Source organism: Felis catus, chromosome F1 (genome assembly GCF_018350175.1).
Source record: "Felis catus isolate Fca126 chromosome F1, F.catus_Fca126_mat1.0, whole genome shotgun sequence".
Classification (NCBI taxonomy): domain Eukaryota; kingdom Metazoa; phylum Chordata; class Mammalia; order Carnivora; family Felidae; genus Felis; species Felis catus.
The window spans coordinates 66,489,319-66,514,805 of record NC_058384.1 but is presented as its reverse complement, the minus strand read 5'-3'; the positions used below and the strand labels follow the sequence as shown (position 1 = coordinate 66,514,805).

General features: G+C 57.7%; 1 protein-coding gene and 1 long non-coding RNA gene across 4 annotated transcripts; both read left to right on the top strand.

The window, feature by feature from the left end:
• The first annotated feature begins 2,582 nt into the window (after nucleotides 1–2,582).
• LOC105259618 (SLAM family member 9-like) lies at nucleotides 2,583–10,751 on the top strand. 3 transcript variants are annotated; one of them, XM_023247435.2, is made up of 6 exons: nucleotides 2,583–2,870; nucleotides 6,462–6,854; nucleotides 7,222–7,518; nucleotides 8,312–8,450; nucleotides 8,650–8,726; nucleotides 8,967–9,030. In XM_023247435.2, exons 1-6 carry the CDS (start codon nucleotides 2,798–2,800, stop codon nucleotides 9,020–9,022), a joined length of 1,035 nt encoding a protein of 344 aa, XP_023103203.2. In that variant the 5' UTR covers nucleotides 2,583–2,797; the 3' UTR covers nucleotides 9,023–9,030. The 3 variants fall into 3 exon arrangements, with proteins under 3 accessions (XP_023103203.2, XP_023103205.2, XP_011289500.3); XM_011291198.4 differs by having other exon boundaries at nucleotides 2,591–2,870; nucleotides 8,312–8,446; nucleotides 8,967–10,751; XM_023247437.2 differs by lacking the exon at nucleotides 8,650–8,726 and having other exon boundaries at nucleotides 2,585–2,870; nucleotides 8,312–8,446; nucleotides 8,967–10,751.
• A 5,251-nt stretch (nucleotides 10,752–16,002) lies between these two features.
• Nucleotides 16,003–18,020, top strand: LOC105260258. Its single transcript, XR_889999.4, has 2 exons — nucleotides 16,003–16,261; nucleotides 16,405–18,020. It is a non-coding gene; the product is annotated as an uncharacterized LOC105260258 (long non-coding RNA).
• Nucleotides 18,021–25,487: the final 7,467 nt, after the last annotated feature.

Genomic DNA, 25,487 nt, shown 5'->3' with positions numbered 1-25,487 from the left:
GATAGCTCATTTCTTTTTAGTGCTGGGTGACGCCCCATTGTCTGGATTTAGCTGTTTATTTATTTTCCCTGATGACATATTTTCCCTGATGGCATCTCTTCTGTGCTTTTTGCCATCAGTGTGTCTTCTCTGGTGAGGTGTCTGTTAGTGCCTTGGGCCTCTTTTCATTGGGTTGTTTGTTTTCTTAATGTTGAGCCTGGAGAGTTCTTTATATATGTTTGCTAATACTTCTTTATCAGCTGTGTCTTCTGCAGATATTTTCTCCCCGTCTGTGGCTTGTCTTTTCCTTCCCGGGATTGCCTTTGCAGAGCGGAACTGTTTCATTTCACTGAATTCCTGTTTACGTCATCTTTCTTTCATGAATCGTGCCTTTTGTGTCTTTCTGAAACGTGTTCACCGGTCCCAAGAACATCTAGATTTCCCTATGTTGTCCTGTCGGAGTTTCCCCATTCTTCGTTTATATAGAGGTACTGATCTGCTCAGTTAGTTTTTCGGAAGGGTGTGAGCCCTGTGTCTCGGTTCTCTTTTTTGCACGTGGACGTCTGGTAGTTCCAGCCCCATTTGTTGAAGAGACTGTCTTTCGTCCATGTCCCCTCCCCTCCCCCGAAGAGAGGAATGCGGGCAGGGTTCTGAGTCCTTGGGCTGAGGGTCATGATGTATGTTAGCTGCTCCCAGTCTGCTTCCAAAGTTTCGGGACGTGGCCGAACGTGGGTGAAGCAAGCCCCATGGTGAGCAGGGCTGGAGGCGCTGGCCCACGTGTGACGCAGGACGTGTAGGGGGGTGGCTGTGGTCAGCAGGGGCCTCTGTGAGCCTCAGAGCCTGCAGAGTGGCAACCACAGGGCCTGTTTCCTCTGCCTGGGGGTGTGAGAAAGGAGAGAGGCTGTCCGGGGGCAGGCCTGGCCTCCCTCCCCCTTCCCCTCCAGTGGGGCTTCTGAAGGTCAGGAGGGACTGAGGTCTGGACAGACCAGTGGCCTATGAGCCTGAGATGTGGGCCTGGCCCCGCCATGTCCCGGCTTCCAGACCGTGGGCCCATCAAATACCCTAAATGGGCCCCGACGTTGCTCATCTGTAAAATGGACGCGAATCTTGATATCCGCCGCCTCTCGCAGGGACCGAGCCTGGGAACCGCAGAAACCAGACACGCTGTGCACGGGTGACGTTAGCTCTTGCTGCCCAGGACGGCGGCGAGTGACAGAGATCAGTATGTGGGGTCGAAATCTCCGTGGTGGGGTGCCGGCGTGGCACGTGTGTTGGCGGCCCCTCCCGTGTCCCTGACCTGTAGCTGCTGGGGGTTCCCTCCAGGGCCCTGGGCCCCCCTCCACGCAGTGGTTTGGGTGAGCAGACACTCTTCCTCCGAGGCGCTCCCCGGGGGTGCAGGGACAGGGTCAGGGGCATTGCCGACTTGCTCCCCATCACGCCAGTGTGACCAGTGGTGAGCTGCCCGGGTGGGGCCTCCGTCTGAGGAGTTTCTAACCGTGAGGTCAGGGACTGAGCCTTCTGAAGGACCGTTCCCGATACGGGACGGGAGCGGGGGAAGAAGGCGGTGTTGATGCTCTCTTGTGTGAGGAGCGCAGAGCAGGTCGGGGAGCCCAGAGTGGACGGGGTGACTCTCAGAGGCCACACGGTGGGAAGGGACGGGGGCTGGGATGTTGGGTCTCAGAGATCACGGTTAGGAGTCCAGTCCCTGCTCCACCCTGCTGAGTGACCTGCGATGGTCGTCCAAAGCCTTAGGATGGGCTTCCACATCCCCAGAAGGGACCTCCCAGCCCATAGGCTGACTGCCTTCAGTTCGTGTCCCCGGCCATCCTGGGGTCCAGCCTTAGGATCCGAGGCTCTGAGCAGCTGGGGGGAGCCTCCGTGGGCGGGGAAAGGGCACGGCCGGGGGAAAATTATGGGGCTGCTCCCCCAGGGTCCACGGGAGACAAGGTTCTCAGAGGTCGTGGGGCCCCGTCTGGAGAGAAGAGGCCTGACCCTCAGTAGGTGGCCGTGAGTCTGAGGCAGCCAAGCCTGTGGACGGAGGAGCCCGTCCCTGCCCCCTGCCTGTGTGTGAGAGCGGGACCAGGGCTGGCAGAGCCTTAGGGGGACGCGCGGTGGGGTGCTGCCCCGTTGGGGGGGTTTGCCCTGTGTGTGGGGGCAGGGCGGGTCTGGGTACCCAGAGGGCCTGGGGTGCTGGCAGTAGCGAAATGCCCGTGTTTGCCCTGGGGTGTGGGGGGTGGCCCCTTCCCACAAAGCGCTTTGTTCTTGTGCTCAGAGCGTCTTCCTTAGACACCCGACAGTTAAGTGCAGAGAAAGTCAGAAAGGAGATTTGACTCGTTCAATGGTGTTAAGACAGAGGACAGGCCCAAAGCAGCGGGGTCACTGTGTCCCTGGTACAGTGGTTTGTGTGACTTTGGGCCTGGCCATCGGCTGGCCCTGGGGAGCGGGGCTGCCTGGGGAGAGTGTGAACCCAGGGAAACAGGTAAGGGGTCCCGCCTGGTGCCAGCTGGGGAGCTGAGATCACCAGGCTGGTCGTGCCCACAGGTCGGGGCGTCTCCCACACAGCGCCTCACCGAGGGGGTTCCTATGTTTATTCCACCATCGTTCCCGAGGGTCCCTGCAGGTGCCAGAGAGAAGAGGAAGCATCTGAACGGCTTATCTAGAGCAGCCAGCTTGTCCTAGGCAGTTAGCTCCGCCCTGGGGGTGGGAAGAGCCCAAGAGTGTTCTGAGCAGAAGCTCGCCTCTTCTCTTGCCTCTGCCTTCTGGATGTTTCCTCCACGGCCAACTGGGCCCAGACCAAGCCTGAAGGAGGCAGCCTGTGATGGGAGCCCACTCGGAAGACCCCCACCTGTGCCGGGCCTCCCGGCTCCTGGGGTTCAGCAGCCTCGTCCTCAGTGAGTGGCCCGGGCTCCCCGGGGGGGAGGCCGGTGTGCGGGGCAGGGAGGCGGGGGTCCCGTGTGTCTGATGTCTGTGGGGAACGGCCCGAAATACCAACTCTGTCAGGGAGCACGCGGGGGGCATCTGGCTCTGAGCCGGGACCCGCCTGCCACAGGGGAGAGGCTGCCTCTGCTGCTGTGAGGGGAGCAGGGGGCCGACCCAGGGTCCCGGTCGGAGCTGGAGGACGCTGGTCCCGCTTCTGGGGCGACAGGAGGGCACGGACACAAGGAACCAGGAAGGGAGGGCGGCTTCCGGAATTTAAGGGTGTCTGCGCCCACTTGCTGGAAGGGTGTGGATGGAACAGAGGGCACTGATAATCAGGGCCCTGGGACAGGGTGAACGGGGTGATGGGAAGGGAAGCAGCAGGTCCCCAAAAGGGAACTGAAAGACTGTCCTGAGGAAACCCAGATACTCCCGTTAGCACTTCCCCCGAGACCATCCGCCTTCGTGAAACAGACGAAATAAAAACAAAGGACAAGACCGAGGTCTGGAGAGCCGTGGATTCCCCGGGAATTTCATTTCCTGCAATTTTTGCTTGAGTGCCCTGGCCTCTCTGGGGGAGGGGGGTGCAGGGGTTCTAGGAAATTCCCGACTCCGGGGCATCTGTAAACAGGGCGTTTCTCATTAGACATGAGCTTGGCTTATAAGGCTTTGACGTCCCTGTTATCCAAATAACTTTGTCAATAAAAAAACGTAGGCTTTCTCTTTCTTTCAATTTAATTGACTGGGGAAATACGTGAAATTACATAGAGTTTCTCTGTAAACATCTGGATTGGAAAATTATGTAGGAAAGAAAGAAAGAAAAAAGGTAGAAAGAAGGAGGAAGGAGGAAGGAAGGAAGGGAGGAAATGGAAAATTTTAAGTTCACTGTTGAATGTTGAATTTTATCTTCTTTAAATAAAGCCTGGCTCTCTGGATCACAGCCACCTGTGTCCCTGGCCGTCTGTCTCTCTGTCCTTCTGTCCTTCCTCTCTGGGATCAGCACCTTCTGCTGATCTGAGAGCTCTCACTGCCTTCCTCCCAGCTTGAGTCGGCTTCCAGCCTCCTGAAGCCCAGGCTCACCATCCAGCCTGGGGGGCAGGCCCTCCCCTGCAGCCTGAGGGCTGAGCCTCCTCCCTCCCTGGTGCCCTCCTTGCCAGCAGGTGCCCGAGGTCTTGCCCTGCCCCAGGCGGACGGGTACCGGGGTGCCCTTTGCCAGGAGAAGAGCTGGGGCGTGAGAGCCCAGGACTGCTGGGAGCCGCTGAGAGTGAGCCCCTGCGCAGGGCAGGGTAGGGCAGGGGGAGAGGTGCAGGCAGCTCCCTGCAGGGGAAGCCCTGGGCTGGGGGAGAGGGAAGCCGGCTCCATGGGCAGCAGCCCAGTGGAGAGAAATGGGGAGATGCCCCCACCATGTGGAGCCACAGTACCCGGCCCTCTGTCGTCTCTAGGACGCTGCCCCCCGCTGCACAGGTGTGTTCAGTTTCCTGCTGCGTGGACTTGACAGGGACCATGGAAACCAGCTGCCGTGGATATGGCTCTGAGCTTCATGGCTCTGAGCGGAAGGCCCGGGGGGACTTTGGCTCCCGTGGCCGCCTGTGGGGCGGCACCATGGGTGTCTGTCTCCCGGGAGCCCGTCCCTGATCCCGGGAGGAGACCCCGAGAGGGCAGCTGGTGGGGAGCACAGGGCTCCATCCGGGACCTGGGAAGTTCGGGGCGGACCCCAGTTGTGCTTGCCAGGAGCAAGCATCATCCTGATGGGACCAGCTCATGCCTAAGGGAAAGCTCTCGCCTTCTGACACCCTGGCAACGGTTCCCTGAGGGGAGCACGGTCATTGTCTCTGCATCAGAGACTCAAGGAGAAGGCAGGGAGGTTACATGACTACCCGAGGCCACAGACTGCAGAGACGGAGGACTCCCGCCTCCCGGACCCTCCCCCGGTCCTCACCGCCCTGCTGCAAGGGACCTCCTGGTCTGAGACCCAAGCACAGTCCCTTCCGGTCACATTCACACATCAACACTGCGACCGCAAAAGTTCTAGGAGGCATGCAGACCGAGTTCAAAGCACACTTTTGCTGGGGGGCCGATGTTTTTCTGCAAGACGTAAAACCAATAAGCCTTACAAGTAACGGATACATCCAGCTTCTTGACGGTGAGAGCGGGTCCAGAGGCCACAGACAGAGGTGACGTGCACGTTGGAGAAGAGTTAAGTTATGTGTGTTAGAAAACAGGCTGATTCTCTTATGACAGGTGCGGCGGCTCCTCTAAAGTAATGAGACACAACAAGCCAAGGACACAAGCAGATGCAAACCGCAATGGGACGCAGCAGCTGGCACGTGGGGACAGGGACCTGCCGTCTGGGCCGGGCAGCGTCAGGCGGGACGCAGCCGCCTGCTGTCGGAATGAGGGAGTTAGTGAGGACATCATTGCGTAGAAGGATCTGGAATCTTCTACAAGCAATACTGGCCTGAGCCCTTCTCTGGGTTCTCTGCTTCCTGGGAGAGCCAGGAACGATGTGAGCACAGCCAGGAGGCAGGCCCCGGGTGAGGACAGCTCACAGACCTGGAGAGGCGTCTGGAGCCCTGGCAGGCAGCGGTCCCCCAGGCGGTCCTGCCCTGCTGCAGGGGACACATGGGTCTTCCTTTCAGGACAAGGTCGTTCTTTGCCTGTCCCCTTCTTTCCTATCGCGGTCTCCAGAAGGACCCAGGGTATCAGGTCCCCTGGGCTGTGCCGCATGGGGCATTTTGGGGTCTGGAGGGGCGGCCCGGAGGCCTTGCCTTCTGGTCACAGCTCTGTGAGAGGTGACTGAGGAAGGACATTGAGGGTGTCTCGGGGATCAGCTGGGGAAGCGTGGTCTTCGTGGTAGGCACAGCAGAGCTCACCTACCCATCATATCTTCTCCCACATTTTCCAGTTCTGGGTAGGTAGCCAGGGCCCTGTGACTAGGTGGCCAAACCCATGAGCAGAGATCACGCCGCTTCTGGAGGGAGAGAAACCCCCACGGGCGATTCCCCTGTGTGCCTTCCCTGCTGTGGCCCCGAGGGGTGCAGCCACCAGGGCGTGATGCCTCTACCTTGTGTGACAGGAGCCCCCTCAGTCTCAGAATCTCCCCTTGTCTCAGCCCCTGAGCGACTGGAGTGCGGGTTCCCGTAGCACAGCCTCCCTGAGCCTGACCTTGGGCCACTCTGCTCCAGAGCAAGTCACAGGGCGCGGCCCCCACTCCAGGGCCGGGGCTCCCACAGCGTGTGGGCAGCCCCGGTGGAAGCTGCCTCCTAGGCTGGGCACTTGGCATCGGCCCAGATGTGCTCGGGGCTCTCGATCCGTGATGTCGTCACGTCCAGACTCTCAGAGTTAGGCGGCGAGGACACTGCGGGACAGCAGGTCAGGACCGCGTTCAAGGGGACGCCCCACGAGGACCAGGACCTGATTCCAGCATGACTCCAAATTCTTGCTCGGTCCCGCCTCCCAGAGTCAAGGGAGTCTACTGGGCAGATTTCATGAGCGCCATGGGTTCTAGGGTTTTCTCCTTATTCTCAATGACAAAACACTCACCGTGTCTGTTTCCAATGCCCTAGCCGCCTTCAGCACTGTGGTCAACGGTTCTGGAACTCATGGATCTCAAGTGAAGGATTCTGGAAACGTGGTTTCCCTGACGGGAACTCAAGGAGGTTCTGTGTCGTTTTATGTGACCCGAAGTCCAGAATCACTTCCAGGAGTCACGCTGGAGAAGATTTCTTGGGGCATTAAATCTGAGTCACATGACACGATCATCCTGCATGTGTCTCCTGGGGAAGATGTTCCAAAATGGGTCAACTTCCAGGACAAGTTCGAGAAGAGGGTCCATGTGCTCAACACCACGACCCTGAGGATTGACAACCTGACCCTTGAGGACAGTGGGCAGTACTGGGCTCGAGTCTCGTTAACAGGAGGAAGAGAAACGAACTGGTATTTCCACCTCACTGTCTACGGTAGGTGGTGGCTCCTCCTCCAATCCATAAATACCCACTTATTTTGTCCCTGGGAGTGTCCCTGGCCCCCCTCGCAGGACCCCTTCCAGACCCCAGACCTGAGGTTCTGGCTTCTCCCTTGAAACTAGACGCAGTGTGTTCACCACAAGTCGAGGCAGAGCTGAGATCACGCCTGAGGCTTTACGCAGTGGCTCCCGTCCTCAGAGCCACTCACTGTATATTTGGGTCAAGTCTGTCTTATCTGGAAAGTGGATTCACCATCCTTGGGGGAGGATGCCAGGGCGAAGTGAGATTTTGCCCAAGAGAGCAAGAGGCGTGATGCTCCCCACTCACGTGACCCTGTGTCCTCTTGTCCCTCGGGCCCCAGAGCCCGTGCCCCGGCCCCAGATCCTGGCCGAGACTCCATCTGTCACACCAGACTGGTGCAATATCACCCTGGAGTGCCACGCCCCAGGACCCAGAGAGGACGTGAATGTGTCCTGGGAGAGCAAGGGCCTCCCCAGGGAGCTGGAGCAGAGAGGGGTCCCGGGACCGGCCCCCAACCCCTGGACCGTGGCTCTGAAGCTGCCCCTGAGCCAGCCCAGCCCCCGCATCACCTGTGTGGTCAGCAACCCGGGGGACCGGAAAACTGCCACCCGGGACCTTGGGGACGTCTGTGCCCACGGTGAGTGCATCCTGTCAGAGGGGAGGGGACTCCTGGGGCTCAGGTCCCCCTGGGTGAGGGTTCTGGGCTCTGTCCCCCATGTTTAGGCCACCTTCTGCCACCGTCACCCATCCAGGAAGCTGGCAGGCACATCCCACTTGCTTCTGCCTTTCGGTGTCTCTCTCCTGCTCCTCTGCACCCCTCACCCCTGCTGGTCCAGGCAGCCCCCTCGGGTACCTCACTCCTGCCTCATCCTTCAGTCCTTGTGTGTCCCGGGAGGTTTCCAGCAAGCGAGGGGGGAGCGTCAGTGGTCGGTGCCACCTGAGGGAGGCCGAGCCAGCCGCGGCCTGCAGGGTTCAGCCGTCGGGGCTCGTGTGCCTGTCTCCGGACTCAGGGACACGCTTCCCGCCCCAGTGCTCGCCTGGATTCCCGGATGTGTTCTGGGCTCCCCAGGTTTCAGCCTCTGGCCAGGCTGCTCCTTCTTCCCCCAGACCTTCCAGTCCCGCGTCCTCCCCTTCCGCACTTACTCCCGTCCAGGGACCCCTTGCCTGCAGCTGCCCCACCGTGGGTGACCCCTGCCGGCCCACAGGAGCCCCCGCTGGGGTCCCGTCCAGCAGGCACTGACCTCGAGCAGGGCTCCTCACCTCAGGACCCTGCAGGAGTCCCCCCTGAGCCACCCTCACCCCTCGCCTCCTCTCGGGAGCGTCTCCAGCCGAGAGGGTGCCCCTTCACACGTCTCCACGTGCCTGGCAACGGGCATGTGACGTTGTCTATTGTCTCATCCTTCTTCACTGTCTGTGTGGGAGGCAAACAGGTCCACATGGGCCGGACGGGTCTGCCCACCTGCCAGCTATCCTGGGGGCTCTTGTGGTTGTGCTGCTGATCCTCGGAGCTGGACTGTACCTTCTGTGCTCACGTAGGAGGAAGCAGAGCTTGGAGCCTGGGAGAGGCAGGTGCACTTCTCTTTCCCGTGCCCACGTACCTCCCCCCGCCCCCCACTGACCCTCAGCTCTCTTCCCCCTGCGTCTTGCTGTTCAGGGATTTCCCTGTAGAAGGCTGGTGGGTGTGGGCGTGACCGAGGGGGTCATGGTGGGGGAGGGTACAGGTTTCCAAGGCTCAGATTCAAGCTCCATCCGTGGGACTCTGGTGCAGGGTCGCAGGAAGAGCACAGGGACTGTTTTGGTGGCGTCCGTTATGCAGGGAAGATGTCCCGAGACCACAGGAAGCAGGTGAGGCTTGGGTTCTCCCGCGTCCCTGTGCCTGGGTGTGAGTTTGTCAAACCCAGGGATCAGCAGTTTCTGGCCTTGTTGCCTCTGTATCCCTCTCCAGACAGTGCAGAGTTAACACGGGGTCTGTGCAGTGCTGGGCGCTTTGGGGGGAGGTCAGGTGAGTGGCATCGCATCTGTGTGGGTCCCTCTGGGACCTCTGTGTCCCTCAGCTGTGGCAGGAACCCTCTGTCTGCGTTCCAGGGTTCGGGGGAACCACATCTCGAACAGGAGACACCGCTCACGACAGTCTACAGTGAGGTCCGCCACCCAGGCCAGGTCTTGAGGGTGATTTAACTGGAAGAAGCAGGGAATCCAGCCTCCCCCCGACACCTCTGTTGTGCGCCTGATGCCTGCGGCCCTGGTCCTGCCCCCTCCCCCTCTGACTGCTCTCAGCAGGGACAGGATTCATCCACCCTCCGTGAATCTCTATGGGGACCCGTCGTGCACAAGTTGAGCAGAAGACACACATCGCGGCAGATCGAGGGGGACCTTCATCGTTAAACGAGTCCAAAGCTGTGGTCCGGTTCCGCTCAGCCTCAGCCCCTTTGGCAACCGTCAACGGAGCCCACTCTCCCCACGTGTGTGCCCCGTCCGTTGTCCTGTCCGGACCCTCGGCCCCTGGGACCCATCGACATGAAGTCTCAACTTCCAGCCTCGACCGGTTCACCTCCAGCCGGCTCAGTCTGTGCTTGAGAGCTGTGTAAAGAGAATACAAAGTCGCACAGCCAGGGCTTGCTGAGTCCCGGCCCCGTGACGGGCACTGATCTCGTCACCCTCCTCATTCGTCACTCACTGGGCCCTCGCAGACGCTGTGTGAGCTGGGTGTCCTTGCGCCCACTTTGCAGACGAGGAGCAGGAGGCCAGAGAGGCTGAGTCTCAAGGCCGCACAGCTGGGGGAGCCCGAGCCGCACCGCAGCCAGGGCCTGGGTCCCAGCCGTCGTCTGGTTTCCCGAGTCCTGGGAAACCTCCTCCCTTCTGTGTGGACGTGCTGGCACCTGGCACGGCTCCTGTTTCTCAGGAAAAAAGCAGACGTTTCTAGTTCCTACTAGTTAGCTGTCAACTGACTAGTTATTAAAACCTGCCTCCGTCCCACAAGGCCACAAGGGCACTGTACACACCCCAATCCTGATGGGGCTCCCTGGCACCGGGGACCACCCCCTCTTCATCCCCTTGTGGGCGACCACATGCCCCACCTGCCCCCACACACCTGCTCAGGGCCTCCGTGACCGCTCCCGGCCTGGAGCACAAACTGTTACATGTCTGTTCCATCCTGCTGGTACAATGGCCCGTCAGTCCCCTCCCCGTTGGCCTCTATCCTGCCCTCTTGGCAAACTCGCTTACTAGTCTGGGGAATTTTCTGTAGATTCCTGGGATTTTCTACGTAGACAAACATAAGTAACGTCTGTGATCCAGACAGCTTTTCCTTTCCCCTTTCCCATCTATATCTCACTTTATTTCTTTCTCTTGCCTTAGTGCATCTGCTGAGACTTTCCCTAGATGCTGCAGAGGAGCGGTGAGCACAAGCACCGTTGGCTCGTTCCCAACATTAAGGGAAAGCGTCCAGTTGTCCGCCTTCAACAGTGATGTTCGCTGTCGGCTCTTCTGTCAATATGTTTTATTACATCACTCAGTTTCATTTTCTCTACCTTCATTCTTATTTCCTCTCTTCCACTTGCTTTGCATTTGTTTCGCTCTTATTTGTATAGGTTTGTAAGATAAATGCTTAAATTATAAATTTGGAGCATTTCTCCTTTGGTAAACCATGCTTTGAGTCATGTTCATTTCCTTATAAGCACCTTGTTCGCGTCTTTTCCCACGTTTTGATGTCTTGTATGTTCATTTCCGCTCCCTTCAAATGTTGAGATATTTCCCTTCAGGCGCCCTCTTTGACATGTGGGCTATGGAGACTTGTTTCGTTTCCTCCATAAGTGTTTGGAAATTTCCCGTCATCTTTCTGTTATTAAATTCTACCCGAGGTCTGTCCCAGTCCGAGAAAACACGTTATTTCAGGACGCGAAAAATGGTTGACGTGTGTGCTCTGGCCCAGGATGGGACACTGTCTTGGGGGCTGAGAGGGCTCTGCAGGCTGCTGGTGGGGCCGAGTGTTCCCCAGACATCAGCCAGGTCAGGCTGGTTCGTGGTCGTGTTCAGTGTCTCGTGTCCTTGCTGACTGTTCGCCTCTCGCCGCGCGGCCGGGACGGGAGTGCTGGGCCCTCTGGCTGCGATGGTGGACGCACCTGTGCCTCCTTTCAGTTCTGCCATTTTGCCACGTGTATTTGGTGCCGTGCCGTCTTCAGGTGGGCACACGTCGGGGGTCCTCGTCACGTCTTGCTGAACTGACCTTCCGTCATTGTCCACTATTCTCCTTTGCCCCTGGTAACTTCCCGGGCTCTGAAGTCTTCTTTCTCTGATATTATTTAGCCTTTGTACGTTTCTTTGGATTCGTGTTTGTGTGATCTGGCGGTTCATTTTATACGTCACCCGGCTGGCCACAGTGCCGAGAGTTTCGGTCAAGGATCATTCTCGATGTTTTCGTGAGGACATGTGGGATGAGATAAACTGAAAAGGATAAACTCTGAGTAGAGCAGGCTGCCCTCCACAACGTGGGTGAGCCGCATCTCATCGGGTGAAGGCCTGGAAGCTGCCAAGTCTGACCTCCCTGAGGAGGAAAGATTTCTGCAGCGGACGGTCAGGGGACGAGACCTCCAGCACTGGCTCTTCCCTGTGTGTCCAGGCTGATGACATTTGGCCTGAACCTCAACAGCAGACCTTCCCTTGTCTCAGCCTGGCTCCCCCACCCTGCAGACTCCAGGCCCGCCAGCCTCTCTAAGAATGTGAGCCAAACCTGTACAATGAATCTCTCTAGACTTGCAAGCATCCCTTTAACTCTGCTTCCCTGGAGAACCCGGAGGGACACCACGGCATGTCTGTTCCTATCCTTTGACTGGGAACCCAGCTCTGTCGAGCCAGACGGGAAGTGTGGTCGCAGAGGGAGCTGACCCCCAGCCGTGCGTGCAGCTGCCCGTCCGCCCCCGGCCGAGGCGCCCCCTGGCCATCCCCTGCCTGTCCCTGTCCCAGCGCCCACACTGAAGGCCCCACACCAATCTCTCTCCCCGCTGCGCACTGGGGGCTTTGGTTCTCCCGGCGGCTGATTTTCCTGAGATCCTCTCCTCGCCCTCTTTTCTCCCACTCTGACTGACCGTCCCAGCGAGAGTCACGGTTCCCTTGTCCCAGGCGTCCACCCAGCCTGAGGGGACTCCCGGGGCACCTTCTGTGCCGGCGGGACCTCAGCCGCTGCGTGAAAACCGTGCCCTGGAACTGGAGGAAGAGGGCGGAGGGGTGAGGGGAGGGAGCCTCCAGGTCACGAGGGGACGGTCCCGCCCTGCCTGCTCCTGCTCAGCTGTGGGACAAGGAGAACGGAGGCGATGGGGTTGCTGCTGCTCGCGAGAGAGGATGTTCCTGTGCTGAGTGTTTAGAAAACGCTGCTGAAAACGGGCAAAGGGGCGGCAGCGAGAGGGGGAGGCAGACGGACAGGAACGCACGTGGAGCCGGGAGCCGGGGTCCGGCTCTCTCCGCCTGCCTGAAGCCACAGGCCGCCGAGGAAGGCTGGAGGACACTAGAGGTGCAGAGGCCCTGAGAAGGCGTTGGACACGTGGCCTCCGGGGGGTGCGGCTCCGACCGTCTTGTTACAGGGCTGCAGGGCGGGAAGTGAGCGGCTCCATGATGCAGGACGCGAAATCTGGGTGGATGAGCCCTGGGATGCCCTCATTCCCTCCTCCCGCGTCCCCATCCAGGGTGGAGGGGACGGGGCCCCGGTCCTGGCCGGGGCCGCCCAGTGCCAGGGTCCTGGCGCCTCGACTCCCTCTGCCCTCTCCCCCTTTCTCACCTGCCACATGGGCTTTAATGGGATAGACCGGATGGTGGGGACCAGTCAACTCTCCCCCGGGAGCGTCTCTAGGAGGCTAAAGTTCCTGCCTCCCTTACTTCTTCTGCAAACAGAGACCAGATCGAGCTTGGGTGCGGATCTCTCTCCTGGGTTTGCTTCCCTTCCACACCCGTTCCCCGCGCGGCTGGCAAATGCTGCTTGTGCGCGGGGACGTCCTTAGCTTCCGCGTTGTTTGTCCCCCCCTGCACCGTAGGCGATTGAGGGCAGAAGCCTCACCTCGCCCTCCGCCACATCCCCCGTCCCTCCTACAGAGGTGCGTCGCAGAAGCAGTTGAGTACCTGTGGCTGGGAGGTGGCGAACATTTGCCCCGAGAGAATCTGTCCCTCGTCTGGGCTTGTCCGGGAGCCCCCCAGCCCCCACGTCAGCTCGCCCGAAGTTGAGTGTCGTTGTCCCTGCGGACCAGCTACTCAGAGCTGCCCGCTCGGCTCTGCAAAGGGCACCCGCCGGGGTCTCCTAGGAGAAGACCTGCTCGGGGTGCATCCGGCCGTGGGAACGCGGCTTCTACTGCTGGGGCCAAGTCTCAGTCCGTCTCCCGTCTTGCGGACCCACCACGGGCATCCGGCCTGTGTTGCGAGCAAGTGAGAAGGACGTAGCGGGTACCCTGGAGCCCTGGGCCGCAGCAAAGCACCAGGACGTGGACCGTGAGTCTCCTGAAAACCAAGGTTCCTCACATTCTGTTACAAGTTCTAGGGGTCCAGTCACTTAGGGAACATCAGCACATCCCTCAAAGTTATTTAAATGTCTCGCGATTTTCATTCTTCTGTATTATTTTCTCTGTTTACCGAATTTTATAGAATCAACATGGATTATTCTCTTCTGAGCAAACCCATGGGGCATCTCGGGGGCTCAGTGGTTAAGCATCTGATTGTTGGTTTTGGATGAAGTCATGTTCTTACCGTTAGTGGGATTGTGCCCCTCACTGGACTCTGCAGTCGTCTCTCCCTTTCTTTGTTCCCCTCCCCTCACTCATGAGTGTACTTTCTCTCATTCAAAAGAAATTAATAAAGCTAAAAAAAAAAAACAAGGAAGAAACCTTTATTTTTCAACTCTGTATGTCTGTAGCTCTTCAGGCAAGGAGAAACCAGCAAGGAAGTCTGGGATTCAGAGGCAGGAGGGACCTTGGGGGACTGGGCACCAGGGGAATGGGTCAGGGCGGTGGTGGGGAGGAGAGGAGGGAGTGATGGGGTTGCTGGGACTGCAGGGGCAGAGCAGGAGAGGAGCAGGTGTGACCCGGGGCCCAACAGTGGGGACTCCATGTGTTAGCTGGTTTCCCGCCCAGACCCCGATGGTCCAGATCTGCCTCCTCCTGGGTGGCTGGGGTGGGGGGCAGAACAGAGGGGCGGCTCCCGGGTGGGTGTAGCCAGGGGCCAGGAGGCAGGTGTGAGGGAGGCAGGTGGGGGGTGGGGGCTTCCTGGCGTCAACATGCTGATTTTTCCAGAGTCTTGAAGGGTTGAGGGAGAGGGATGGGGGGCTTGGCCCTTTCTGGGATGCCCTCAAATTCCCCAGGGCAGGGAAACTGCCACCAAATGTCTAATTGGAAAGGCAGTTATTTGCCCTGCTTTGGCTGAGATCATCAGGCACTCAGTCTCCTTCTCCAGTGTGCTGTGTTTTCTGTGGATCTTTCTCTACAATCTGAGGGTCCCCTTTGCACCCCTCCCCATCTCTTAGCCTGGTTGCCTCTGCAGCAACCAGGCTGAGGACGGCATGTGTGAGCGAGGGGCCAGGACGGCCCCCCGTTAGTCCAGCATTAGGGACAGCCAAGCTGTGGCTCTGTCTTCAGGGGCGGTGTGGGCAGGGTAAGGGGGGGCCTTCCCTTCTTATCTGCCGGTGACCTGTACATGTGGTTACAAACTGTTTCCAGGCTCTTGTGGGGGGAAGGGGCTGGGCTGCAGATATGGCCTTCCTGAGACCCAGACTTGGTAGCCTGGCCCCTGCCCTTGGCCCCAAAGGCCCCCGGGGTGGAGAGAGGGGCTGAGCTCTGCAGTCAGACCCCCTGGGTCCCCAAGTTTGGTTCTGCCACCTTTGGCCCTAAGATTTGGGACACATTGTCCCAGATCCCGGAACACCGGCTGTCCCTTCCTGAGCTTTGTTTTGCCTCACCCGTCAAATGGAGAGAATGACACCTAAGCCAGATGTTACTTGGGACATCAAATGACCCAGTGCAGCTTCCGAGCAGGGCCTGACACGGGGACCCAGCTCCCTCGTGTGTGTGGAGTGACATGTCGTTTCCTTATTGACAGTTTTTCTCATGATCCAGCAGTTTACGAATAGAGAAGGGGTTCCCGTGGGGCCCGAGGGGTTGAGGTGACACAGGGACGGCGCCCGTTCCTACGGGCCCCCCGCCTCTGTCCTCCGCGCACGCAAAGGGCAGGGGTGCGTGGAGCGAGCAGAAACGGGTCGGGTGCACGAGCAGGAAGGACGGTCGTCCCCACAGGTGCAGACACATGCAAATAAGATTCTGCTCGCCCTGTTTGCCTAGCAAAGGAGCACAGTCGGGTCTGTTTTGTTGACAGTCCTGAGTGCAGGGATACCCAGCACACCTGCTCCACTCCTGCCCAGCCCCCGGCCCTCCCTGTGCCCATCCCCCCCCCCCGCCCCCTGCCCCTATCGTCCTGGCTGTCCCCGCCCTGCCATCGCTTCCTACCCCCCACCCCACCCCCCACTTTGAATCTGTTGCCACCAACCGGTGGCACCAACTGGCCTCCCCCCACCTGCTGAGCTACAGGCGTACAGATTTGAAAAATAAGTTTTTGTTTTTCTGATGAGAATAATCCTTGTTGATTATTTAAAATTTGGAAAAACATAGAACCTGACACAGAAGAACGAAAACCACTTGCTATCACGCCTCCCAGAGCCAATCTTTATTGAGTCATAATGGACACACAGCGTGGTGACAGTATGCACGTTGTGAAAATGTCACCACACGAGGACAGTTAGCACCTCCACACCTCGCGTCATGGTGGTGCCGTGACACATAGGATCCGCCCTCTCAGTGCCCTTCTGGTCTGTAGCGCAGTGGCATTTTCTTTTTCTTAATGTCAGCTATTATTATTTTTTTTTAATGTTTTTAACGTTTGTTTATTTTTGAGACAGAGAGCATGAACGGGGGAGGGGCAGAGAGACAGGGAGACACAGAATCAGAAGCAGGCTCCGGGCTCCGAGCTGTCAGCACAGAGCCTGACGCGGGACTCGAACTCACGGACTGTGAGATCGTGACCTGAGCTGAAGTTGGACTGAGCCAACTGAGCCACCCAGGCGCCCCGGCTATTATTTTTTTTTAAGTTTGTTTATTTTGAGAGGGAGAGACAGCACGAGCAGGGGAGGGGCAGAGAGAGAGGGAGGGAGAGAGAGAAGCCCAAGCAGGCTCCTCCCTGTCATCGTAGAGCTGGATACGGGGCGAGGACCCACAGACCGTGAGATCGTGACCCGAGCCGAGGCTGGACGCCCAACCGACTGAGTCACCCAGGCATCCCTATAACACGGCGGTATTAATTTTAGTCACCAGGCTGTGCCTTAGATCCCGGGACTTACTCATTTCAGCCCTGCAAGTGTGAGCTGCCTCCCTACCCCAGCCCGTGCTGCTGGCAACCACGCTCTAGTCTAGGGCTGGGCGTTCCGCTTTTAGTCTTGCTTTTTTAAAAAGTTTTTATTTAAATTCCGGTTGGTTAACACACAGTGTATTGTTGGTTTCAGGTGTACAATGTGGCGATTCAACGTTTCCTTACGTGGCCCGGGTGCTGATCACAGGCGAGTATAACAGGTGTGGATCCACACGTAAGTGGGCGCATTGAGTCTGTCTTTCTCTCTGTTGCACTTAGTTCGCCTAACACATGGCCCTCGACGTCCGTCCGTGTGGTCATGAAACGGCCACCTCCTGACTAGGACTCCCTGTGGTGTGTATGCCCCGTGATCTGCCCATCCCGGTCTGGACCCTGGGGTGCGCGCGCGTCTTGGCCGTTGCGACTATGCCGCCGTGAACGTGGGGAGGGGGCAGAGTCTCCGAAATCTGGATTCCAGTGCCCTCAGGTAAATAGCCAGACGTGACACTGTGGGGTCGTACGGCATTTCTATGTTTTAGTTTTTGGGGAAACTCCACAGTGTTTTCCACAGTGGCTGTGCCAGTTTGCCCCTTGGGTCTTTGCTCGTTGATCCTTGTGTCTTTGATTCCAGCTACGCTACCGGGCGGGAAGTGATTTCGTGGTTTTGATTTGCGTTTCCCCGAGGAGATGCATGTTGAGCTGGGCCGTCTGGATGTCCCCTCAGAACAGGTCTCCTCAGGGCCTCTGCCCATTATTTAGTCAGTCGCAGGCATTCACATACAGTTCCTCTCGGTATGTTTTCCTGTATTTTAAAATAAAATAAAATGAAAACAAAAAAGCCAGCCTTTTAGATAAAGTCCTGGTCTCCAAAGTGTGTTATACGAGATGATCCAGTGAGGGATGCAAAGAAAATACGAGAATGTCTATTTATACTTTCATTTTGATCAGGGGGAAAAACCCCACTTCGAGCATGTAATAGAATTTCACTGGCACCCTGGCCTGATCTGTCTGTTACCCAGTGACAGCAAACAGCCCCGGGAGGAGCCCTCCCACCCACTGGCTGGACTCCAGATTCTTGCTGTCTGGGGGGCACGGATATCACTGACCGAACCAGCACAGAAAGGTGGCGTTGCCGAGAAAGATCCCCTCCCAGGACTCATGTCTTGAAGACGGCACACCTAAGCGAAGAAGAAGAAAAACCAAAGCTGGCTTGTCCCACGCCTGGCGTGAGCTCTCCGTCTGCACACTATGATGCAAAGCAGACCACCAGCTGAATCGGACAAGGAGCTCATCACAGATTCAGACTTGTTTAGATCTCCAGGATGAGATCTCTCTGACTAGCCCCCAAATGTATTTCTAACAGACCCGGATGTTTGTTGTGACGTTGCCTTAAAATAGACGAGGAATGTAAACAGTCTAAGCTTCCCTACCTTCCCCTGGCCTGAATCCTTGAATTCAAAAATCCAAACTTGCACAATATTCAAGAAGGCGGAAGTATGGCTGTGCCCCTACTCCCGTCATATGTCTCTTCTAAACCCATTCTGAGCCTTGAGGGATTAGCTAATGTTGTACGAAGCCATCACAAACTGTAAGATCTTAACATATTCTTTGTTTCCTGGGTATGGATATCTTATGTTTTCTAGGTTGTAATTTTTGGTGTATGCTTTAAAATGTGCAATTCCCAAATTGACAAATATATTGTGAGATTGTCTGCTTAAAATCTTTTAACGTACGTTTTGCAATCTTGCCATAAAATTGATGAACCACCAACATAGACTTTATTTCTTTGCCTCTCTACCTCCTAAAGATTTGGAAGGTTAACATCCCAGTTTCAATTTTTTAAAAATTTGTTTTATTTACGTTGAGAGAGAGAGAGAGAGAGAGAGAGCAAGAGGGGGAGGGCAAGAGAGAGCAAGAGAGAGAGTCCTCAGCAGGTTCTGTGCCGTCAGCACAGAGCTCGACGTGGGGCTCGATATCACCGACCTCGAGATCATGACCTGATCAGAAATCAAGGGTCTGGTGCTTAACTGATTGATGCTCTGGGCGTCCTTCCTAGTTTAATTTTAATTTTATTAGTGGTATCCTGTAAATAATAAATAAGGAATTTAAATCTACTCTGTCTCTCGTTATCAACGCTACGAACAGACCTCTATTTCTGTTCCTGGGTTTCGTGAGAACGAACCCATTTTCTTTCTCCTACTTCTCAGTTTTTGCTGATGTAACTTGGGGTTTTACACAGTTTATACTTCTTGAGTCTTGTGTACTTTGTGTCTTCCTTTCCAGACATTTAGAAATATTAGAATTACACATCTGGTTCCCTAGCAGCCGGGGAGGCACGTGCTGAACTAGACCCATGCTCAAGTTTCGCTACGAGACAGAGGTTGAGGGTCAGGATCTCACGTGCTGAGCTGGGGATCGGACGTGGAAAGCCTCAGGAAAGTGGGAGCTAGGGGTGTTTAGGCTGCTAACATTATTCTAAAGCAATGTTACAACCAATATCTGTGTCCTTTAGAAATATAGTAGTGCCCCCTCACCCACGGGAGATGCGTCCCGAGACCCCCGGTGATGCCTGAGGCCACAGAGTCCCAAACCCCATGGAGACTGTATTCGCTCCTGTGCACACACACCTGTGATAAAGGTTGATTTACAAGTCAGGCACAGAGATTAACGATACTAACTAACGAAAACAGGACAATCATAACCGTGTACTATCATAAAAGCTACGTGTATGTGCTTTCTCTCTCAAAATATCTCACTCTCCTTCCGAGGATGGTGTCAGATGATAAAATGCCCCTGTGACGAGGGGAAGGGAGGCAAAGGACGCAGGCGTTGTGATATGGCGTTAGGCTACGGCTGTCACAGGGAGAGTCATCTGCCTCCCGACTGTGATGACGGCAGAGAGTGAAACCACGAACAAGGGGGCCTACTATACTCTCTGTACTCTGGACTCTCTCTACTGTACTCTCGTGGGCTGCCGTGAGAGAGATCTAATCGTGGTGACCTAAACAAATGATGGGGTTGTTTTTCTCTGGTGTTCAGAAAAAGCCTGTAGGCAAGCAGATCAGGGCAGGAGTGGTGACTCTGCGAAGCATCGAGGTCCCAGGCTACTTGTATTTTTCTGTTCCTCGGTGTGTGGCTTCTGTCCTCAAGGTCACAAAATGGCTGCTGTAACTCTAGCCATCTTGTTGCAAGTTCCAGACGCCACAAAGAAGAAAAGAGGGGGAGGGTGAGAGGGCTTTTCCTCGAGCTCCCCCCACGGAATTCCTGTATTTCATCAGCCCTCCCTTGTCGTACAAAGGTCTGGGAAGTGTCAGTTTCCAACGGTGTATGTGAGTTCCCTTTTTTTCCACAGCCTTGTCAACGCTGAACATGATTATCCTGACTGTCAGTTTGATATATGGAAGTGGTATTCTCTTCCACTTCTTTTTTTTTTTAAGCTTATTTATTTATTTTGAGCGAGAGAGAGCATGCACATGAGTGGGGGATAGGGCGAGAGAGAGAGAGAGAGGGAGACAATCCCAGGAAGGCGCCACACTATCAGCACAGAGCCTGGCTCAGGGTTTGAACTCACGAACCGTGAGATCATGACCCGAGCCCGGAATCAGCAGTCGGACGCTCAACCGACTGAGCCCCCCAGGTGCCCCTCTCTTCCATTTCTTATTTCGGTGATGATCCGTGAATTTGAGCATTTTTTTGGAAGTCAGCTTGCTGTCTCTGGCAAAAAGGAATTTGTGCAGGGAAAAGCCTCCTCTCTTCTCCACCATCCGTACCCCCCCCCTCGCCCCCCATCCCAACTGGCCACACAAGACTTGACTTGTAGAGGGTGTTCAGGCCTGGGGACGTATGACAAGTGGACTGAGGCAAGGCGGACAGGTTCTGTGACAAAGCCTCTGAGGGAGAAACCGAGATTCTTCTGGACAGAGTCAAATTCAAACTAAGGAGAAAAGACCAAGGGAGATGCTTGCTGGGCGGAGTCACGAACTCTGGGTGAGGAGAGACAGAGAAGTGGTTGTTTACGAGGTTCTGGGAAATTTGATTCCATTCCCATATGTGGTTCCTGAGGAGCCGGTCTGTCTGGGGTCATGTCCCCAGCGGGGAGGAGCGGCCATGGAGGGAGGAGGGAGGACGTCAGCTCAGTGCCCGCTGAAGGCTTGGCTGATCCACGCTGCTGCAGGGTCATCCAGCCTGCAGGGGAGGGGGGGCATGGTAAGCAGGTGCCTTTTGAGCTCCTCTCCAACATAAAAGCCCTCGCACCCCGATGAATGACACGTGTGTCACTGAAAAACCAATGCCGGGAGTTTATCTCCTCCAGCGCCTCTTGGAACGTCATCTTTAATGTAACGCAGACGTGAACTTGATTGAACTTGGCCTGAATCCCTCTTTCACAGCCCGAGACGACCACAGGCCGTCAGACCGGTAATGTTTGAGGTCCGCAGCCTCGCTGTCCTGCCCGTGGCTTCTCCGCTGCGGACCCCAGGTACGCGCGTTGCACGGGTGCCCCGTGTGCACCCCGCAGAAGTGCTCGCCTGGGCTAATCCACTGGCTGGTGTGGTGACCCCAGCGGCATCTGGAGGCCGCGGCAGGGCGGGGGGGGGGGGCTGCCCGTGTGCCTGACCGCCTCGGTGCCGGGGCGACCCCTCTCGACAAGTGGCCCTCCTCACGGGCGGTCCAGCCTCCGCACTCTGACTGCTTGTCTCCTCCTCCGGCCGGTCAGCCTTCTTCAACCTCTGCAGTCCTGGTGGACGCCATTCTCTCCGTCCCATCACGTCATCGTGGAGGAGTCCTATAGGTCCTTGCACATTCCGTCTCCCGAGGGGGGAGAGGGGACGACCGACCACCATGTTCGCCTGTGACACGGGGCTGCCCTGTCCTGTGGGATCTCGCACTCTGTCCTCTCTCCAAGGGCGGTGCAGAACTCTTCTCTGGGCACCTGCCACGGTCCTGTAACTTTGTGGTCCCTTATGGCTCTGGCCCTGAGGGGCGCCGGCTTGTCAAATACGGCTTTATCTGTCCAACCCAGCCCGGCGGGGTCTCCCTGTACCCACAGGAGGGGCTGGGGGTTCAAGCTGTGATGTGTGCAACTGTTGTTTGATCCAACCCGGCGGCCCCCGGGCCTTAGAGCCGGTCGCTCACACGGCCTGCCTGCGGAAGGTCAGGGCCACCCCTGGGATCACAGCCCGTGCACCGGCAGAGGACACCCTTTGGTAGATGCTCTTCCCTTTTCAGGGGGAGAAGAGTTTATCGACTAAGGTCTTTTACCGGTCGGTCTGAAACTACCCCTCACTCGGACACCCCGTTTCCTGGCTTGGATTCCTGGACTCCCAGGTGGGGTCTGCTTCCGGTGTCGGTGTTAATAACACCCTGTTTTGCCTTGACTCAAAACAAACCATTAGGGACTTTCCCGCCTTCCCGGCTGCAGGCAGGGCTCGGGTTGTCCGAATCTACTCCACACACCCCACGACTCCCAGGCGCTGAGAGCAGTGCTCCGTCCCGTGACAGCTCCCTGCCCCAGCCCGCGTACACGGAGATGAGTGAGCGGCCATTGTATGGGACGGCGCCCCTTACACAGTGGGTCTGAGGCCCCTTCCGGGCCCGGAGGTGGACGCTGTCCGTCCTTCCCTCAGAAGGCTGCTCTGCACAAATGTAACCTCAGGGGCTCAACGTACCCGCGGTGCCCCCCTCCCCGCCCCGCCCCGGTCCCTGAACCCCACCGATGTCCCCACCCAACCCAGCCATCGACGAATCACCACCAACCTTTCTTCCTCCTCAAACAGCTGCCCCGAGAACAGTAATTTGGAGGCCCGTCTGGTGAGGCCCGGGACTCCTCCGTCAGACACCCTTGCAGATTCTTACACAAAGCTACGTGACTTTTTGTCAGTCTCCAGTAAGCAAATCCCTCTGACCTCTGCATGTGTGGAGGCCTCTCCTGCCCTGTGGTTGATGTGTGGTCAGAAACCTAACAACTTTTGTGGCGCCTGGGTGGCTCAGTCGGTTAAGCATCCGACTTCGGCTCAGGTCATGATCTCACGTCCGTGAGTTCAAGCCCCGCGTCGGGCTCTGTGCTGACAGCTCAGAGCCTGGAGCCTGATTCAGATTCTGTGCCTCTCTCTCTCTCTGACCCTCCCCCGTTCATGCTCTGTCTCTCTCTTTCTCAAAAATAAATAAACGTTAAAAAAAAATTTAAAAAGAAACCTAACAACTTGCAACCCAGACATGGGGGTGCCTGGGCAGCTCAGTCGGCTAAGTGCCCGACTCTTGATTTCAGCTCAGGGCCCGGTCTCATTGTTCGTGGGTTCGAGCCCCGCGTCCGGCTCAGTGCCGACAGCACAGGGCTTGCTTGGGATTCTTTCTCTGCCCCTTTCCCGCTCACGCTCTCAATCTCTCTAAAGAAATAAATAAACTTAAAAAAAAAAAATTAACCGAGACACGGTGTCTCATATGGACCTTTCGGCCTTTCTCTAACCCGCCCCCCTCTCCTCCGAACCACACTGTGGCGTGCCTTCGGTCGTTGGCACGGCCCCGTGTCTGCTGATCAGGGGACCAGGTGTCCCCTGGCCTGGGGGCGGCTCCCCCCAGTGGCCATCAGTCTTCAGGAGACTCTGTTGCATCAGGGGAAGCAGGTGGGAGGCCCCCAGCAGCCCAGGGCTGGCCACAGGCCTCCTTTCCCTCCCAGGGATGTCTCTGATTTCGGAAGGACTCGTGGCTCCGAGGGGTCAACACCACTGTCCGGCCGACAGCTTCACAAGTGACTCGTTGCTTCATAAGTGACCTGACGCTCAACACAGCAAGCTCCAAGTGTGCTCAGAGGACCGGACTTCACGGCAGAGTGGAGCTTGCTGTGTTGAGCGTTTAACCACGTGGGGACACAGGCCGCGTGGATCTGCGTTTGTCCACCAACAGACCCGGTCTGAGCAGCAAGGCAGGCACACGGGGCTGCAAGGGTCCTGCTGGAGCCTGCTCTCGTGTGCAAGCTCCACTCGCAATGTGACCAGACGCGCCCGCTGGTGTGGTCTTGTGGCTCAGAAAACACGCGGTTGAGGGCCGTCATCGGGTTACGTGGTCATTTGGTGTGGCCCATGGTCTGGCGCTAAGCGCCTGCTCGAGTCCGATACCCTCTCCCTGGGAGGAGAGGTGCTTTCTGCGGAAATAGTGGTTCTCTTCACCCCAGAGGAACCTCTGAGTTTTCTTCTGTCAAGAAGGGTCAGGTCTCAAGATCACGTCAAAGCCCCGTGGCTCCAACACCACAGGGCCGATCGCAGGGCCACATACATTGCAGCCCCAGCGAGAGAACCTTCTCTTGTCTTCCAAGTGGGTGTGATGTGTGAGTGGAGTGACGTTGCACACCCGTTGTGACACGCTCGTCAGAGTCACAAACCCTTGGAAAGCCTGGTGTCTCCTTCCCTATGAAGGGGCAAAAAGTGACACATTTGCTTTCACCTGGAGGGATGTGCTGATGCTCCCTAAGGGCCTGGACCCCTAGAACCTGTAACAGAGTGTGAGGAACCTTGGTTTTCAGGAGACTCACGGTCCACGTCCTGGTGCTTTGCTGCGGCCCAGGGCTCCAGGGTACCCGCTACGTCCTTCTCACTTGCTCGTGTCACAGGCCGGATGCCCGTGGTGGGTCCTCATGACGGGAGACGGACTGAGACTTGGCCTTAGCAGCAGAAACCGCGTTCCCACGGCCGGATGCACCCCGAGCAGGTCTTCTCCTAGGAGACCCCGGCGGGTGCCCTTTGCAGAGCCGAGCGGGCAGCTCTGAGTAGCTTGTCCGCAGGGACAACGACACTCAACTTCGGGCGAGCTGACGTAGGGGCTGGGGGGCTCCCGGACAAGCCCAGACGAGGGACAGATTCTCTCGGGGCAAATGTTCGCCACCTCCCAGCCACAGGTACTCAACTGCTTCTGCGACGCACTTCTGTAGGAGGGACGGGGGATGTGGCGGAGGGCGAGGTGAGGCTTCTGCCCTCGATCGCCTACGGTGCAGGGGGGGACAAATGACGCGGAAGCTAAGGACGTCCCCGCGCACAAGCAGCATTTGCCAGCCGCGCGGGGACCGGGTGTGGAAGGGAAGCAAACCCAGGAGAGAGATCCGCACCCAAGCTCGATCCGGTCGCTGTTTTGCAGAAGAAGTAAGGGAGGCAGGAACTTTAGCCTCCTAGAGACGCTCCCGGGGGAGAGTTGACTGGTCCCCACCATCCGGTCTATCCCATTAAAGCCCATGTGGCAGGTGGGAAGGGGGGAGAGGGCAGAGGGAGTCGAGGTGCCAGGACCCGGGCACTGGGCGGCCCCGGCCAGGACCGGGCCCCGTCCCCTCCACCCTGGATGGCGACGCGGGAGGAGGGAATGAGGTCAACTGATCATCCCAGGGCTCATCCACCCAGATTTCGCCTCCTGCATCATGGAGCCGCTCACTTCCCGCCCTGCAGCCCTGTAACTGGACGGTCGGAGCCGCACCCCCCGGAGGCCACGTGTCCAACGCCTTCTCAGGGCCTCTGCACCTCTAGTGTCCTCCAGCCTTCCTCGGCGGCCTGTGGCTTCAGGCAGGCGGAGAGAGCCGGACCCCGGCTCCCGGCTCCACGTGCGTTCCTGTCCGTCTGCCTCCCCCTCTCGCTGCCGCCCCTTTGCCCGTTTTCAGCAGCGTTTTCTAAACACTCAGCACAGGAACATCCTCTCCCGCGAGCAGCAGCAGCCCCATCGCCTCCGTTCTCCTTGTCCCACAGCTGAGCAGGAGCAGGCAGGGTGGGACCGTCCCCTCGTGACCTGGAGGCTCCCTCCCCTCACCCCTCCGCCCTCTTCCTCCAGTTCCGGGGCACGGTTTTCACGCAGCGGCCGAGGTCCCGCCGGCACAGAAGGTGCCCCGGGAGTCCCCTCAGGCTGGGTGGACGCCTGGGACAAGGGAACCGTGACTCTCGCTGGGACGGTCAGTCAGAGTGGGAGAAAAGAGGGCGAGGAGAGGATCTCAGGAAAATCAGCCGCCGGGAGAACCAAAGCCCCGAGTGCACAGCGGGGAGAGAATTGGTGTGGGGCCTTCAGTGTGGGCGCCGGGACAGGGACAGGCAGGGCATGGCCAGGGGGCGCCTCGGCCGGGGGCGGACGGGCAGCTGCACGCACGGCTGGGGGTCAGCTCCCTCTGCGACCACACTTCCCGTCTGGCTCGACAGAGCTGGGTTCCCAGTCAAAGGATAGGAACAGACATGCCGTGGTGTCCCTCCGGGTTCTCCAGGGAAGCAGAGTTAA

What these genes read in the sequence shown, in the direction of transcription:
- LOC105259618 (XM_011291198.4), top strand. Translation starts at nt 2,798, where the DNA reads ATGGGAGCCCACTCGGAAGACCCCCACCTGTGCCGGGCCTCCCGGCTC. An exon ending in TTTCCACCTCACTGTCTACG is followed by an intron (nt 6,855 to 7,221) that starts GTAGGTGGTGGC and finishes CTCGGGCCCCAG; the next exon opens with AGCCCGTGCCCCGGCCCCAG. An exon ending in GAGCTTGGAGCCTGGGAGAG is followed by an intron (nt 8,447 to 8,649) that starts GCAGGTGCACTT and finishes ACTCTGGTGCAG; the next exon opens with GGTCGCAGGAAGAGCACAGG.